The sequence below is a fragment of the Bison bison genome, unplaced genomic scaffold, assembly GCF_000754665.1.
Source record: "Bison bison bison isolate TAMUID 2011002044 unplaced genomic scaffold, Bison_UMD1.0 scf7180017864148, whole genome shotgun sequence".
Classification (NCBI taxonomy): Eukaryota; Metazoa; Chordata; class Mammalia; order Artiodactyla; family Bovidae; genus Bison; species Bison bison.
The window spans coordinates 2,499,177-2,517,913 of NW_011494720.1; the positions used below are offsets into that span (position 1 = coordinate 2,499,177).

Below are 18,737 nucleotides of genomic sequence, written 5' to 3' on the forward strand. Positions count from 1 at the left end.
GTATTGGATAAAATTAATTGCTTTGGAACAGACTATGGATTTCTGAAGAGTTCCCCCCACTCCCAACTTACTATATAAATATAGTTTTTAAACTATATTATAGTGTTTAAACATTGGAAGGCAGTCTTATTTTTTTTCAGTCTATTTCTTTATTCAACACAAATTTAACCCAAAGTGTTGTAGCTGAGAGTTTAAAATCATCCTCCACATGTCAGTAGGAGATGAGGAAAGGACAGAAAAGGAGTCTCATGTCCCCAAAGCAGTTTGGAGGTGGGGGAAAGGTGGGTACTTAGCAACTGAGCTGAGGAAATGACGAGAAGGAAATTGTTTTGTGTCTCAGGAACTGTGTGGAATTCCAAGATAAGAAAAACAGTTGCTAATTTGAGTATAAAAGCAGGAAACATGAAACATTTATTTCCTTTCATGCAAACACAAGTATATGAGAGGTTGTGTGAAAATTATTTTTCTCCTGCCGAACTACAAAGACACAGATTCAAAGTTCTTCTGGACACACTGGCTTTTCTTCTCTCTTCTCTTCTTTGTGGATATTATGGCTAATAACACAACAAGTTTAGGGAGCCCATGGCCAGAAAACTTTTGGGGTAAGATTTTCTTTAGCTGTTTTTAATTTAAAATTAGAATGTGGAGAAATGTACTGCCTAGAGGTGATTAAAACCTTGGAAATCCCTGAGCCATTTTGCTTACTCTAAATTGACAACCTAATGTTTTCATAGATGTAGTACAAAAAGATTTGTTCATGTAAAATGTCTGTAATGTGGGCTGTGAAATCATTCAAGTAGGATCTGGGTAACAAGATTTTGGCTGGTGTTACAAAATAATAAAAAAATAATAGGAAATGATAATTAGAAAATAAGAATAAAATGAAAAAAAATGAAAGTCATTGCTGTTTGGAAAATACTAATGTGGATTTTGTTGGAAAATTGTTTTGTCTTATGTTTATACAGATTATGTATCTTATTTAATGAAACTAAGAATTTCTACAGAGATTAATTTTAACTTACCTTGTCAGTGTTATACTCTTTAATTTCCAAAGTGAATCTAAATAATAAATGTACTGAAGGAATGTGATGACATGATCAAATAAAAAAAATCATATTATGAAATTAGAGGGAAAAACTGTAACAGAACAAGTTAAGTGGAAATAACATCACAAATAACATTATAAAGAAAGCTTCAGTTCAGTTCAGTCACTCAGTCGTGTCCGACTCTTTGCGACCCCATGAATCGCAGCACGCCAGGCCTCCCTGTCCATCACCAACTCCCGGAGTTCACTCAGACTCACGTCCATCGAGTCAGTGATGCCATCCAGCCATAAAGAAAGTTTATCACAGGGAAAAAGGGAACAGTACAAAAGTAGTTTTTGGCTGGGTTCAGACACAACTTCTAGTCAATCAGCTGCAACAGAACGGAGCTGAGGTAAGATCCATGTCTTCCAAGGCTGCAGACTCAGGGAAGAAGGGCTGAGACATGAAATTGTTGCAGGTACTTGGGTTTAGGGAAATTTAAAAAATAAAGGGAGAAGTCGGGTTAAATCCAGAAAAAAAATTTAAAGGAGATAATGGAGTTCGTGAAGAGATCACTTCCCCACGCGAACTATTTAACACTTTCTGCTGTGATTCCAAAGTATGTTTGGGGAGCTCTCAGGTGAAAGATGGGCAGGAGTGCTGCCTGCCCCTTAACCACCTACCTGGTTTTCCACCATCACAGAAACTTTCATGGAGGGAATGAATTCTCTTTTTACCATCAACATTTATGTTCATTTCATGTCTGAAAATGAGAGATATTAGTAGTTATCCTATTGTAATTCTCAAAGAATTAAGAAAAAGAAAGTAAATTATACTTGCATATTGTAAAGAATGCTTTTGGTAATGTTATTGTACTTTACACCAAAAGACAAGTCTGAATTGTGAGAGTGTTAGTAATATGGGTTTCTTACAATACAGTTTGCTGTCCTCCTTTATAGAGAAAGTGAATGTACCAAACAGATGCTAAAAAATAGTGAGAATGTGTTTACACTAAATTCATCATTGCAAAAATGATATATAAATTATTGAAAAGTAATTCTTCCTGCAAAATTACCAAATGTTTTTTTCAGACCAAAGTCAAATTTTCAAGACTATGTAAGTGTTTAAGGGAAAAAATAATTATCCACTGATTAAAACGTGGAGCATAATCATAAAATGACCCCAGTGAAAAACAAAATATTTAGTGGCAATTTGCCAATCTTACAATAATGTTTTTTAGTATAGAAATCTATGCTTGAGAAAGAATTCAAAATTATTGTTCCAAAGATAGTTCTGAGTGTTTCTTTATCTTACTTGGTGAATACAATGGAAAATAGATGGATATAATGAAAACCAGGAAAGGGCGTGTTACATTGATAAGCATTAACCAAGCTAAACAGATATGTTATGCAGATATAATATTATAATGTTTGATGATGTGGGGAAAATATATAGAAGATCCCATTATTTCTTCTGGGGTAAAAAAAAAATATATATATATATATATATATAAAGTGTAAAATGCAAAAATGTGGATCTATGAAATGTAAACATTTTCTAAAATATAAATGTTGACCTTTAAAATTTTTATCTCCCTTTTCTGTCTAAATTGGTATCTATCATGTCCACTGTCTCCACAAAAAATGTTATTTGAAAATCCTGTAAAGTGCAGTGCAATGCATTGTCTATTGCTTCCAAAATCAATTGTCTGCTTGTTGGCATTTTGAATTCAGATGATAGGGAAAGAACAGCTTAGAAAAGCAAAACTTATACATCAAACCATACAAATTTCCCAGACTTATGCTAAGGCTGCATAAAAAATTGCTTTCCAAATGTAATTTCCCTGGTTAACTTTAAAGAATATTGAAAAATTCGATAAAGATACCAGGTTATTACCAACAATGATAGTTTACATTTTATTGATAATCACCTAGTAAAATTTACTAAATGTCGTACAAACATGACAGTAATTAATGCAAAGGCGATTGATAAAATTGGCCTGACAACACAGCTGAAGACTTGCATTTCCCACTTTTGCCTTCTTTGATTCATTTCCCTTCCCTATAAACAGTCCCAATGAAAGCAACAGGCAACATAACCTGTTAAAGTTTGCTGCACCCTGCTTTAATGAAATTGTAGACAAGTGTCATTAAACTTGGTTAGTCTTTTCGTATTTATAGTTCTAAATAAGACCATTTGGTTATACTTCTTGCCTTACCATGTGTGGTTTTGGCTAGTATTGTGAAAAATTAGAGAATTTATGGGTTTAGGAATTTGCCTTTATTCACCTGATTTAATCTTCATCAAATCTATAATATCTGTCCTAAAGAAGATTACACTTTTGGAGGAGATTATGTGCTCATACATATGCAAACATATGTATACAACATATGTCTATATTGCTATGGAATAACGCAAGATGATATTCAGTAAAATGGCAATGAATGAGTTAGAAAAATGAAAGTGTTAGTCCCTAAGTTGTGTCCAACTCTTTGTGATGCCATGGACTATAGTCTGCCAGACTCCTCTTACCATGGCAAGAATACTAGAGTGGGTAGCCATTCTCTTCTCCAGGGGATCTTCCTGACCCAGGGATTGAATCCAGGTCTCCTGCATTGCAGGCAGATTCTTTGCTGTCTGAACCACCTGATCCCTAAATCCTTTTTAGAAAAAAAAGTGAGGCCTTACCTGTTTCTATAAATCAGACAAGGTTCACATAGGGAGACAATTCTAGGAAGAACATTGTAGTCCTTCATATTTCTTATAGTATCTTATTAAGTCATTCTTTAATCTGTTTATCTATCCAGTTCATTAGTTTACTCAGAAGCACTGACTGACCACTCTTTATGTATTAGACAATGTGCCTAGTGTTTGTGAGATAAATATGGCATGGTTGGAGAATTTCAGGAAATTCAGGAAAAAATCTTATCAGCAAATATACAGAAGTTAAAAATACGCAAGCCGAGTTTGCAGAGAACTGAATGACTTGAAAGAGATTTGTGTAGTTTTGGCTGTTACTGTAAAAGTTTAGCCGGGAGAAGGGAATGGCTACCCACTCCAGTATTAGAGTATACTGTAAAAGTTTGCCTGGAGAATTCCATGTACAGAGACCTGATTAACCTTGACCTTCCCTAGTGGCTCAGAAGTAAAGAATCTTTCTGTAATGCAGGAGATCTGATTTAACCTAATTATTTTTAATTTAGCTACTTCAAGCTTCCCCACTTCCCCCTTTACTTTCCTCTACAACTGGAAAGGGGATGAGACAGGACTGGGAACTCTACACTACCGAGTGTGTTGGAACGAGAGGGCTATTGGTTCTTGGTCAAGTTCTGGTCTCTGTTGACTCTACTGATGTATATTTCTCATCTGCTTTAGGGGCATTGCCCTTTTTTCTTGCCTTTACTGCTGAAGATTATTACCATAAAATCTGATGATCTGTGCAACATTTGCTAATGGCACGATTTTTCCTTTCTGGTCTATTGGCTCTTTTCCATCTGTCTCAGCTGGCATAGAACAATGTTGAATGCTCTCCCGTAACCTTGGACCTGAGGGCATTTGGGCTGTATATAAGACCCTTAGATCTGGATATACTAAGTCAATACTTCCTCATCCCTACTCTGCTTTTCAGGGACTGAGAGTTTCTCAGAGGGGTTTATCATCTTTCCGATCTGGATCCCAAGAAGTTGAAAATGGATACCAATTTCTCTGGGATTCCCTAAATGAATCTGTAGCTCATTCACAGGCAGAAATGGAGTAATGGCCCCTTATTCAGGACTATCACTGGTCACATGTATGCATAGCCCTTTTTCGGTCTCCAAAACTTCTCCTCCTCACACTGCTTCTGAAAATTTACTTGTTGGGGTTGAATATTTAAGTCCCCTCCCCCATTCAGTGTTGAATCCTTAACCCCCTAATGCAATGTTATTTTGAGATAAGGCCTTTGAGGCGTAATTGGGATCAAATTAGAAGGTGGGTCCCCCATGATGGGGTTAATGGCTTTATAAGAGGAGAAAGAGATAACTGTTCTTTCCCATCTGTGTGCTAGCACTGAGATGAGGGTGTGGGCTCTCACCAGAACCTGGTCATGCTGGCACCTGGATGCTGGGCATCCTGGTTCCCAGAACTGTGAGAAATAAATGTCTGTTGTTGAAGCCACCCAGTCTGTGGTATTTAAACAGCAGCCCAAGTTGACCTGGGCATGACTCATGGACCACAGTTTATTTTTCCAGCACTGTTCATTATCAGATCAGATCAGTCGTGTCCGACTCTTTGCGACCCCATGAATCGCAGCACACCAGGCCTCCCTGTCCATCACCAACTCCTGGAGTTCACTGAGACTCACATCCATCCAGTCAGTGATGCCATCCAGCCATCTCATCCTCTGTCGTCCCCTTCTCCTCTTGCCCCCAGTCCCTCCCAGCATCAGAGTCTTTTCCAATGAGTCAACTCTTCGCATGAGGTGGCCAAAGTACTGGAGTTTCAGCTTTAGCATCATTCCTTCCAAAGAAATCCCAGGGCTGATCTCCTTCAGAATGGACTGGTTGGATCTCCTTGCAGTCCAAGGGACTCTCAAGAGTCTTCTCCAACACCACACTTCAAAAGCATCAATTCTTCGGCTCTCAGCCTTCTTCACAGTCCAACTCTCACATCCATACATGACCACAGGAAAAACCATAGCCTTGACTAGACGGACCTTTGTTGGCAAAGTAATGTCTCTGCTTTTGAATATACTATCTAGGTTGGTCATAACTTTCCTTCCAAGGAGTAAGCGTCTTTTAATTTCATGGCTGCAGTCACCATCTGCAGTGATTTTGGAGCCCAGAAAAATAAAGTCTGACACTGTTTCCACCGTTTCCCCATCTATTTCCCATGAAGTGGTGGGATCGGATGCCATGATCTTCGTTTTCTGAATGTTGCGCTTTAAGCCCACTTTTTCACTCTCCACTTTCACTTTCATCAAGAGGCTTTTTAGTTCCTCTTCACTTTCTGCCATAAGGGTGGTGTCATCTGCATATCTGAGGTGATTGACATTTCTCCCAGCAATCTTGATTCCAGCTTGTGTTTCTTCCAGTCCAGCGTATTTCATGATGTACTCTGCATACAAGTTAAATAAGCAGGGTGACAATATACAGCCTTGACGAACTCCTTTTCCTATTTGGAACCAGTCTGTTGTTCCATGTCCAGTTCTAACTGTTGCTTCCTGACCTGCATGCAAATTTCTCAAGAGGCAGGTCAGGTGGCCTGGTATTCCCACCTCTTGAAGAATTGTCCACAGTTTATTGTGATCCACACAGTCAAAGGCTTTGGCATAGTCAATAAAGCAGAAATAGATGAAAGGTATGTTCTTCAGTCTTTTAGGCGCTCAGTATTTTGAAATTGCAACAAACAAACAGAAAACCCAAAACACTCTTGTGTCTTTTACAATGTCTACTGATTGGAGCAAAACAATTTGTTTTCAAGGCTATCTTCTATTCTAAGTATTTAATAATCCTGTTAGTAATTCTGAGCACCAGTTTTTTTCTTTTTTTTCTGTGCATCTTTGATAACAGCCCTAATCCTCTCCAAGATAACTGAAGAGATAGAGGATTGTTAATTGATTTCTTGGGCAATCAAGTGCTGTCAAGGGCAGCAAACCTTGGTTAATAGCTGAAAACTTTATTTCATAACCTGAGAAAAATATGTCACTTAGGGATCTACCCCAGGAGATGGAAGAAGGTTGTTTCCAGAGAGGTTGAGGAGGGAGAAAGCTTATGGGCTGGGCATGCTCCCCAACAATGTTCTTTATATTCCCTCTTCCCAAATAGTAAACAAATACTATGTTTCAAATGTGTATTTTTAATTTGTATTTTAAAAACTCTTGGACATCTATGCAACATTTCATATTAACAGCCTGATAATTACTTGCTTTATATCAGTTACCTAGGAAGTTTGATTGACAAGGGTTTATAAATTCTTGTCTTTAAAACTGCTGTATCTCAGTTCCACAGACAGAAGTTTCATGATTCATCTCTCACTGAACTCCATGCTCAGAGATTGGCTCAGTAGGATGAGGCAGAGCCTAGAAGAATGTAATTTTTTAATAGGTTCCTGACTTTAGAACTTCTGCATTTATGTTAATGATAGAAATTTGCTTATAGTAGTCTTTTCTTACAATAGCCTTGTCAGATTCTGGTATCAATGTTAGGCAGGTTTCCTAAAACAGGTTAGGAAGTGAAAAAGTTCTATTATTTGGAAAAAGTTGTGTAAGCGTGGCATTGTTTATTGTTTAAATGTTTGAAAGAACTCACCAGTGTAATTATCTGTAGTATTTTTAATAAGAAGGTTTTAAGTGAAAAGTCAATGTGTTTAACAATATTGGATAATTCAGATTTCCTACTGATCATTTGATTACTTTAGGGCAGTTTGTGTCTTGTAGGAATTTTCCCATTTGAATTAAATTTCTAAATGTGTTGCCTTAAAGTTGTTTATGACCTTCTCTCATATACTTTTCTAATATTTATTATGAAAGAAATATACAGAAAAAAATTGAAGAATTTTGCAGTGAATATCCATATACCTACTCCTAGATTATACTATTAACATTTTTATAATATTCATTTTATCAACCAATCTTAGTTTATATTTCCAAGAAAATTGAAGATATCAGTATGCTTCCCCCTAGTTAATTTAGCATTTATAGTATTAATAAGAATTTAATATTTTTATTTTTTTTCTTTGAAAGTCAAATGTACATCAATAAAATGTGTAAATGATCAAAAAATGAAGTGCACGGATCATAACTGAATATTTGCTGAATTTTGATAAAGACACACACACCTGAGTAACCCAAAGCCCAGTAAAGATATAGAACATTATCTCCAACCTGAAAAGTTCCCTAATGATAATGACACTTCTTAGTCAACCCTGTTTACATCATCCCCAGAGGAAATCACTAGTATGTATTCATTGAAAAAATATCCATGTATAAGTGGACCTGTGCAGTTCAAACCTGTGTTATTCAAGGGTTAACTGTTGGTCTACCCTGTTCCTTTTGAACATAGTTTAACTTACCTACTACTCTAACAGTACTGTTGAATAATTATATTCATAGTATGACTTATGCTTTATTCTTTTGACCAAATCTATTTCCAAATCTCCCAGATTTTTCATTTGTCTCACAATCCCATTAGTCTAGTTTCTAGTAACTTAGAAAGAAAAAAAGAAAACCAACGGGGGCAGTTAGACATCAGAGGTGGGACAGGATGACCCTTAAATAGGGTGGTTAGGGTAGCTGTCAATGAGAAGGTGACATGTGGGTGAAGACCTGAAGTCACCCGTGTAAACAGCTGAGTAGAGTTTCAGGAATAGGTTACAATTTGCACAAGGCTCTAAATCAGGAGCACAGATGATGTGTTTAAGGAATGGCAAAGAGGGCAGTGTGGATGGAGATGAATGAGCCAGTGGAAGAGTAGGAAGGAGGACAGATGACAGGGAACAGATCAAGGTGGAACTTCAAGGTGATTTGGGAGAGTTTACATTTTATTATACTCTGGGAGAAATGAATGGTTTAGAGCAAAAGAGTGATGTGATTTGACTAACACTTTAGAAGGCTCACTCTGGCTACTGTACTGAGAACTGAGCAAGGAGAGAAGCAGGAACCAGAGAGAAGGCTATAGTAATGGTCCAAGTCACAGATGATGGTGACTTGGATCAGGAAGGTAGCAGAGCAGATAATGAGAAGCTGAATTCTGGATATGTTCTGACAATAGACCCAATAGGATTTTCTGGGAGATGAGATACACATAGGAAATGCTTGCTGTTGTTTAAATTAACAATTTTTGCCAAAATCTTATTGTCTGAACAATCCTGCTATATTCTCTAGGGTACCAAGAACAGCAGAGTCTACTAGCAGTCTAATAGCTAAGCTTAATGATTCTTAAGATTGCAAAGGATTTTGTGAATTGATCAATGTTTTATTGTCAAAGATAAAATCACTTTTCAGATATTAGAACAATTCAACTCAAGGCCACTAGGTGGTGACGTTTACTAAATTTTGATAGTAGTGGCCAGAATTTTAGGTACGGATTAGATTTATCGAAAACCAGATTCAATATTAGAATCTTAGAATTGAAAGGCACTATAGTGACCATTATTATTAGGCTAGGAAGAGTCAAATGACACAGGAAAGCTATACATCCATTAGTAATAATAGCTGTCGTTCTTTGAGGACCAAAGTGCCAGCCCCTTAGTAGGTATATAGACATAAGTTATAAAATAGGATAACACTTAAGTTATATGCCATGCTTTACTAATGTTAGAGTTTGTTCCTTTTTTCCTTTAAAGGGAGATCTGTCATTTTTAAAGCAATCATTTGTTCTTTTTAGTTGCATTATAATTGTTGTTACTTGATGTAAAATTGTTTCCCCTTGATTTTACATTTTCAAAGTTTCTAATTTCTTCTTGAAATGAAGTTTATGCTAATTTTGGCTATAGATTAATCTTTTAGAACACGTTGTCTGAAGAGGCTGTGGTGGAAGGGCTCACAGGGCATATGCACGGAGACGATGTAAAGGAACTCTTGTAAACTTTAAATGCTTTTATGGGATTTTAAGATTTTAGCTTCATTTAGTGGAAATAAAGTAAGTATGTCTAATCTCATCTATTATACATGCTTATATACTGAGATATTCAGAATCCTCCGTCAGACTCTAGTGGTTACACAGGTTTAGACCCTAAAGCAAGAGCATGCTTGGTCAAAAAGTTTGCTTGGGTTTTCTGTAATATCTTATGGAAAAACTCAAATGAACTTTTTGGCCGACCCAATACTTTGCAGACTTTAATATTTATTTTCTCACTTTATGTCATACCTGAGTGACTTCAACAGTCCCCTGACTGGTGTTGGTTGTCAATATTCAATTATTAAAATAAAATAAATATTTTATTTATGTGCAGTGGGTGGCTCAGATGGTAAAGAATTTGCTTGCAATGTGGGAGACCTGGGTTTAATCCCTGGGTTGGGAAGATCCCCTGGAGGAGGATATGTGAAGTCACTCCAGTATTCTTGCCTGGAGAAGCCCATGGACAGAGGAGTCTGGTGGGCTATAGTCCATGGGATCACAAAATCGGACACGGTTGAGCGACTAACAGACACACACATCTATAGCATAAATCTTCTTGTTCAGTTGCTAAGTCATGTCTGACTCTTTGTGACCCCATGAACTGCAGCACACCAGATTTCCCTGTCCTTCACCATCTCCCAAGATCTGCTCAAACTCGTGTCCATTTAGTTGGTGAAGCCATCCAACCATCTCATCCTTTGTCACTCCCTTCTCCTGTCCTCAGTCTTTCCCAGCATCAGGGTCTTTTCCAGTGAGTTGGCTGTTCATGTCAGGTGGCCAAAGTATTTATTGGAGCTTCAGCTTAAGCATCAGTCCTTCCAATGTATATTCAGGGTTGATTTCCTTTAGGATTGAGTGGTTTGATCTCCTTGCTGTCCAAGGGACTCTCAAGAGTCTTCTTCAGCACCACAATTTGAAAGCACGACTCTGTTTCAATATAAAAAAACTAAGAGTTTGAGCTGAGGCAAGAGTTCGTTTTAGTTGAAACATTATATCTCTGATTCTATATCTGAAGTTGTTGATATTTAAAATTCTCCAGTGGAGGTTGTTGATTCAGAAATGTAATTGCAGAATACATAACACTGCTTTACCACATTTCCTCCAAGTATTTTTATGTGTAACTGGCTACCAAATCTGGCATTAAATCAATACAATCTTATGCATTTCAAATTTTTCATTTCAGATTAATATTTTCTTACAACACACCAAAGATAAAGAGCTTTTCCCTAATTGAGGTTGTTTGACAATTAAGGGATGTAATAGACTTAATAGTGTCCAAGACCCTATATTAAATTAATCAAATTAGAAATGCATATTACTGTTTACCAAAATAATGAAATAAAAATAGGGTTGCATTTTGTAAACTGTATTCATTCCAACATCAAAATTTTCTTAATCTTAGTTTTAGTGAAACCTTTCTAACTTAGAATGATAGAAGTTCATATTTAGAAGGAGCTTACAGTTTACCAACTAAGTCTCAACTTAATGCATTATTTTTCTACTCAAAGACACAATAACATTAAAATGAATCATAGTATATCTCTCATTCATCTATTCTAAATAGAAGGACAGAATTTCTGAGTGACTTTATTCATAGTCTTTGATTAAAGTGTTTATCATGGTAATCCACTTATGGATCCTCTGGAGCATAAACTACTTAATGCATAAACTCTTCCAGAGACAACTGACCACTTAATAATGCACAATAAATTATTCAAATGATGTGCAATACACCTCACAAAAACAAAGATTGCTAAACCTCAGTGAAATATAGTAAAATTAGGTATTTTTCTTAACAAAAGAACCGAATTTAGTAAAATTTCTGGATTCACATACTTATTTGGAAGAAGACAAAGGACTGGGTTTTATGAAGTATTTGAGTAGTTTATGATTTTTACTTAGTACTCTTACAAGAACAATTAAAACATTTTTCAGTGAAATCCAGAATTTAGATAGCTATTATAAACAACACAAAACTTCAAGGAAAGATGTAATGATTATAATACAAATTAAAATTTTATCTAGTAAATCTATTCTCTGATAAACTACTGTTGCATAAAATGGCAAAGGCAAGTAAATATAAAGTAAGCAGATGATAGAATTTCTAAAACATTAAAATTTGATCTGATTATCAAATTACTACTATAAAATAACATTATTATTTAGATTTTAGGAGCAAGAGCTTCTAAGCCTCAGTTTATCACCATTATGCTGCTCAATGTCTTATCTCTAGGACATTAGACGGTATGATACTATGGAATAATTTTTATATTCTTTTCACTTTGAGACTCCCACGATCAGATTCTTTCTTATTCTTACTATAGCTTCCCAGATTAAGCCATTGTTGTTGTATGTTCGAATCACTGTTTCCCTCTCCTCCCTGCTTATTTGTTTTCAGTCTACCGCAGATATCAACACCAGCTCCATCTTTATCCTTCCTATGGGTAACTGCTCAAGCCTCTTCTTTGCCCACAGGGAAGAGGTTGAACTTCTTGGAGAAGTACTCAGGGCCTTCCATCATCTGACCCCCAACCTACTGTGCGTAAAGTGGCCAATGACCCACTCACGGTCCCATCTAAAGGGCCTTTTTCTTACTTTAAGTCTTCTAGAATGTTAACTCTGCTACAGACTATTTTCTTCCCAGCTCTCTCTGTACTTAGCAGTACTTGGTATCTAGTGGGTGCTTTATACGTGAACAAATGAATTGATAAATTTCTCTGGGGCTCCTGGTTGCTAATCACTTCTCCCTAAAAGTCTCTTCTCACTTTGATTCAGTGCTAGTAACCTTTCTTATCTCTGTGGGCCATCCTAATTAGCCCTTCTGTGTTTCCCCGGTGTTGACCTCCGCCACCTGTTAAATTCTGGTTTTCCTGGAAGTTTGTTCTCAAGTCTCTTCTATAAACACATTTGTTTCTTTTAGTAGAAGTGCGTTCCTTGGATAGTTGAACTCTCTTGCAGTATGAAGAGAGTTTTAATTTTGCATCCTTTTAAACTCCATATTTATTTAACCCTGAATTCCCTAATACACACTCCAGGGACATGCAAACTCAACATCTTCCTACTATCAGTTCCAGCCCCAGTTCTGCAGTCTCACATTACTTCCCTATTTGGACAAACAGTACTAGTAAGCACCTGTCCACCCCCATTTGCCCACACCAGAGCCTGAGAGTCATTCTAGGTTCATCCTTCCCTCAGGGTAGCAAAATGTGGTGTTTTTACTGGTTGACTGTGTGTGCATGTGTGCATGTGTGTGTGTGTTTGGTTGGTTGCTTTTTGCTGGTTGACTTTAATTTTTAGAGAGTGGAGTTGGGAGGAATTGCATGTCCTTTGTTTTAAATTTTCTTTTGTTTTGAAGGATCCTCCAGTTTCCCTTCAGTCTTGCCTCCTTCCTCCTTCATTGTGTGGTTTCCAAAAAGCACCTTTTTCTTTCTTTTTTTTAAACAACTTTATTGAGATATAGTCAATTAGAGCATACAATTAAATGGTTTTGTTATAGGAGTTGTGTGACCACCACAGCATCAGATTTAAGAAGATTTTGTCCTTCAAAAAAGCGCTTCCCTGATGGAGAAGGGCTAGGCTGCCCACTCCAGTATTCTTAGGCTTCCTCTGTGGCTCAGTTGGTAAAGAATCTGCCTACAATGCAGGAGACCTGGGTTCGATCCCTGGGTTGGGAAGATCCCTTGGAGAAGCAAAAGGCTACCCACTCCAGAATTCTGACCTGGAGAATTCCATGGACTGTATAGTCCATGGGGTCTCAAAGAGTTGGACACAGCTGAGCAACTTTCACCTTCACTTCTGTCCTTCAAAAAGAAACCCTGTCCCTACTTAGAGGTCCCTCCCATTCCCTTCCACTTACCCCCTCACCTTAGACCATCACCAATCTACTTTCTTTCTATGTAGTTTGTGTCTTCTGGACATTTCCTGTGAGTAGAATCATAAAATGCGTGATCCTTTTGTGATAGGACTCTTCCTCATGGCAAGGATTACTTTCCAAGACTGCCTCTTCCCATTCCTATAAGTCCCTTTCCTGGTTAGCATGCTCATGGACCAAAATACCTTTTCATTTTATTTTTATAGTATTTCCAGAATTGCCCTTCTTCTCCATGACAACGTGGTGGAAGTATAGGAGATAATTTCTTGATTTCTAGTTTCCATCATTTATTTTTTAGATAAATTGAAGTTTGGATATTTGTTGTCTTCTAATTATGCTGAAGGCATGGTTTTGTATATTTTTATTTGGTCATCTTGTTGTCCTCTATTGTTTTTCAGAAGAAACTTTGGAAAATCCTGATTTACATGGCCTTTTTGTGTTGGCAGCCCAGATTTTCTATAATTCCCTTTTTGAGTTCCAAATATTTGGGGGCACTGATAGTTACAAGTTAATTTGGAATTTCACTGTATTATTAATAAGGCTAATTTTAGGTTCTGACTGTGCTTATTGCTTTTTCCAGATAAAGCCTAACTCTATAAAACTCCATTCTCAAGAGATTTCACTTTAAGGCCATGACTCAATATTAGACGAGAGACAATTTTGAAGAACAATCCTGAGTCTAGAAGATCTGTCATAAATCATCTTGTATTTCAGAAGTCATCTTCCTGTTATAAAGAATTCATTGCCTAGATTTGACATAAAGAGTTGCTTTAGACATTTTGATACAAGCATTTGTGATAACTGTAAACATTGGACATAACAAATATGGTCTTTCTACAGGAGAAAAACATGACAATATAAGATAGAAAGATGCTAAAATAGATCCAAAAATTAAGGAACAATGAATATCCTTTTTTAATTATTAATATGGGCTTGTTTTGTTATTTCTATATTATAGATTTGGTGCATACTGTCATAGACCATATTAACAAACTGGAGAGAACTTTAGTTATCATAAAATCTAACTCCTTCATTTGAAGAAAGTAATAAAATAAGTGAGTCTAAATAAATTTTTATAAAAATCACACAGAATGTTAGGAATAGAACTGAGTTTGGAACCCTGAATCAATTAGCTTTTTCTGTGTAACAATCCACCCCATTTACTTAGCTCACAATTCTGTGGGTGGGCAACTTGGGCTGGGGTCAGCTTGATGGATTTTCTGCTGGTCTTTTTTCATGAACCATACTCAGTTGGTAGGTTGACTGTATTTAAAATTCAGCACATACTGAGTTTTCCAAATAGAAAATTCTAAAATTATATCCAGGTATCAGGGGAAAATATACTGAAATGTATGGAATTTGCGTGAGAACAACAGATTTTAGGATAGTGTGAAAATCAGTATGGGTTGTGGGTTAGATCATGGGTGTGTGTGTCTGTGTGTGGTGGATGATAAGGGTGGAGGGGTCTTCTAATATTCAGCATGTCTTTCCAGTTAATGCAGGGCTCTGCTACCCAGTTTTATTCAAGAATATGTTTTTAGTTCACAAAAAGAAGCAATAAGGTATCTGGGAAAGGCATTTTTCCCTCCTTACAACAGGAAATCTGGACAAGTTCTGTGAATTGGAGGATACTGGTATATAGCAGAGATTCTATGGAGGTTCAGGGGATAGGAATTTCGTGATCACAAGGGCACGATAAGAGCATGAACCTGCTTGGGGACCAAGAAAGAGCTCAGCAGTCTGTATAGCGCATGTCATCAATGAGTCAAAGATAAAGGTGACAGTCCAGGAGTTCTGGAAATAAGACATAAATCAGTCAGCCCCCCAGATGGTTCTAGCCCAGCACTTCCTGTCTCAGAATGAGAACGGATGTGAGGCATCATGCAGCCTTCAGGGTGGGATACACTGGTGGGGGATTTGAAAGCAGACAGAGGAAAAGACAAAGTCAATGTGACTATGAAATTCTTTATCGATTTTTGGCACATTGGTTACTACTGTAATTCAAAAGGAAGTAATCTTTGGATTATATTTGCAACTATAAAAATTTATGAGCTAAATAAAGAAGAGACTTTTTTCAAAATATGAGACTTTTTAATTACTAATTTCTTAAAGATAATAAAATATTGTAAGCAATGTGGAATGCTACAGCTAAAAAGATGTCATTTTACATCCTTTATTGTTTTTCTTTGATAAATGGAAGCCTATCGGCTTCATTTATTTATACCCACCCAACACCATCTTCTATCTCCCAAATGCAAAATCTAAGTTAATCAAATATTCCATAGTCCTCATTTGCATTTTGCCTGTATATTTAGTTGAACACCTATCTGTAAATCATATTACCTATTTGTTTTCTTTGTTTTAGAGGATGTGATAATGTCCTTCACGGTATCCGTGGCAACGGTACTTGTAATCGGAGGATTTATTTGGGCTTTGTCTGTCTGTCTGTCTCGAAGAAGGGCCAGTGCCCCCATCTCGCAGTGGAGTTCAAGCCGGCGATCCAGATCTTCATATACCCACGGCCTCAACAGAAATGGATTTTACCGCCACAGTGGCTGTGAACGTCGAAGCAACCTCAGCTTGGCAAGCCTCACTTTCCAGCGACAAGCTTCCCTGGAACAAGCCAATTCCTTTCCAAGAAAATCAAGCTTCAGGGGCTCAACTTTCCACCCCTTTCTGCAATGCCCACCACTTCCTGTGGAAACTGAGAGTCAGCTGGTGACTTTCCCTTCATCCACTACCTCCTCCAGCATCAACACTTCCCACAGCCTGGGCCGTCCGGATTTCCGCTGGTCCAGTAACAGTCTTCGGCTTGGCGTTTCAACACCACCCCCACCTGCCTATGAGTCCATCATAAAGGCGTTCTCGGACTCCTGAGTAGGGTGCTTCTGTTTTTGTTTTTCTTTTCTTGTTTTGTATTGAAGGGAAATTACAAATAGGCAAAACAGAATTTTGAGGACATGGCCCAAATGCCTAATGAGTTTCCAAGCTGAAATATGCACACACAATTTGGACATCACAATGTAAAACAGATTTCCTTTTTTTTTTTTTTTTGTCTCACACGAAAAAATAATATTTTTCCAAATAGTTATATATTTATGTATTTTGTATTCAACATGGGAATTTTGAAAGATAGTGATTCTTGGCTAAGAATCAACTGATACAGTATATATGTCTTTTAGACTAAAACAAAAACTTTGGATTTTTGTGGTTTACAATCTTCACTCAATGTCCAATGTGACTATAAAGGTGGGAAAAATTACTGTGTAACTTAAAAAAATTCCTGTCTTAAGGGATTTTAATTTAACTTTCTTTAGAAAGACAAGTGAATCATTTGACAATCTTGGATTTTTAGTGATTTTATGGACATAAAATGATGGAACATAGGAGATTCTAAAGTTCCTTGATTTCACTCATTTGTGACAAGTGAGGAAATCAAGCAAAGGAAGCTGAACTCAGTGAGTGTTACAGAATAGTGCAATTCTGACACATATTTTTCCCCCAACTCCTTTTGTTCTTTTCCCAAGAATAGTTATCCTCTTCACTGAGGCAAAATCCTTGGATTTACTCACATGATGATTTGACCTTTCTTTACTGTTTTCATTGTATTGTTATAAAAACAATAGCAAATCCAATTCATTTGATCTAAAAACAAACTCTAGTACCGAGTTTACATTTTTCTTAAGGGATAAACTTTATTTCTTACATTTAAATCTAGCAATGGGGAAAGCTTGTTACCTAAGGATTTTCTGTAACTTCAAAGACAAATAAAGGAGGGCTCGTAGAGAGAAAGTCTGTTTATCCAAATTAGATGTTACAGCCACGAAGAATCTTCCTTCCTGGATGGACCCATCAGTCATCATCTTTTATTTACTTCTCTATGGAACCTCAGCTTCTGTGAAGAGTCTTTGTACAGATGAAACTGTGCCAACCAGTCTTTGGTGCAGACAATTATTTAAGGAGTCCATCTCCACAAGAAGCCACCCTTTTAAAGGGAGAGCTTCAGTGGCCAGAGATGACTGGCTGGGCTTTTTCATTTAAGGACATGAGTTCCCAGAATTATTACTCAAAAGACCTGGAGTTTGTTTCTGATATAGTGAATATTTAGCTTATGTTGCTATTTCTTCTCTGAACACTGGGATTTTCTGTGAAGAAAAATGATCTCATGATAGTTTCTGCAATGCAGCAGTCCCAGCTAATGGTGTCTGAATATGACTCAATACTGTAATAGATATTTACACAATAAAAGATTCTGTATAGTATTTTCTTTATTTTTTTTTTTTTTAGCTTACATTTTGCACTGTTCCTCAAGGACAGTTATACTTAATGATGTCTATAGTAAATGTCTATAAATAGATGCTTTCTAATGCAATATACCTGAAAGGAGGAAGGAGGAGGGAAGGGAGGGATAGAGGAAGGAAGGAAGGAAAGAGAAAAAAAAGCTCAAAAGATAGCAAATTTGTTGTAAGTTTTTTTTTTTATAAAAACTTAGTTATAGCCACATAAAATTTTAAGAGATCTGTGCTTGTTGCTGTTCAGTCGCTAAGTTGTGTCCAAGTCTGTGGGACCCCATGGACTACAGCATACCAGGCCTCCCTGTCCCTCACTATCTCCTGGAGTTTGCTGGAAATCATGTCCATAGAGTCAGTGATGCCATTCAATTCTATCTTTGCTTGTATGCCATTTTTAATGTCTAATATGCGAGGTAAGCAAAGTATATGGTTTTTGTGTAGAATTTGTTGAGACTAAAAACTGCTTCATCTCTCTCAAATAACGAAAATGAGAGCAGAAATCCTCTGGTGTATTTAACCATCTGAAAGAATTATTACCTCTTCCCTCACCAAGTTATGAAATAATCAAAATGAGTATGTTGTAAATGTGCAATGTATAAACCATGAAATTAAAACAAAAACTGGAGGCTTTTTCTTAATGTAATTATTTTATTTGAAATATTTAGTTGATTATGAAATAAAATTAAACTGATGTCAATTTTGATTCAGTTTATTTATTGAATAGCCTGTGACTGTTTCCTATTTATTTGGTATTTTAACTCAATCAAGATCATTCTTTATAAAATGGGAAAAAAAATCATTCTTTATAAACTATTTTAGAGACACAACCTTGTTTTATCTAATAATGTGTAACACAAAAGGGGTATGATCACAAAGAAAAAAACAGAATTTTTAATGAATTAATATAGATGAACAATAAGTTGTTAAAAACATGAATTTAGATTCTTATCTT

The 18,737-nt window shown here is 36.6% G+C and overlaps 1 protein-coding gene across 1 annotated transcript; it reads left to right on the forward strand.

Moving 5' to 3' along the window:
- Positions 1-423: 423 nt before the first annotated feature.
- Positions 424-18,476, forward strand: MYCT1 (myc target 1). Its single transcript, XM_010840835.1, has 2 exons — positions 424-602; positions 15,859-18,476. Exons 1-2 carry the CDS (start codon positions 440-442, stop codon positions 16,368-16,370), a joined length of 675 nt encoding a protein of 224 aa, XP_010839137.1. The 5' UTR covers positions 424-439; the 3' UTR covers positions 16,371-18,476.
- The last annotated feature ends 261 nt before the right edge of the window (positions 18,477-18,737 follow it).

What these genes read in the sequence shown, in the direction of transcription:
- MYCT1 (XM_010840835.1), top strand. Translation starts at nt 440, where the DNA reads ATGAGAGGTTGTGTGAAAATTATTTTTCTCCTGCCGAACTACAAAGAC. An exon ending in ATGGCCAGAAAACTTTTGGG is followed by an intron (nt 603 to 15,858) that starts GTAAGATTTTCT and finishes TCTTTGTTTTAG; the next exon opens with AGGATGTGATAATGTCCTTC.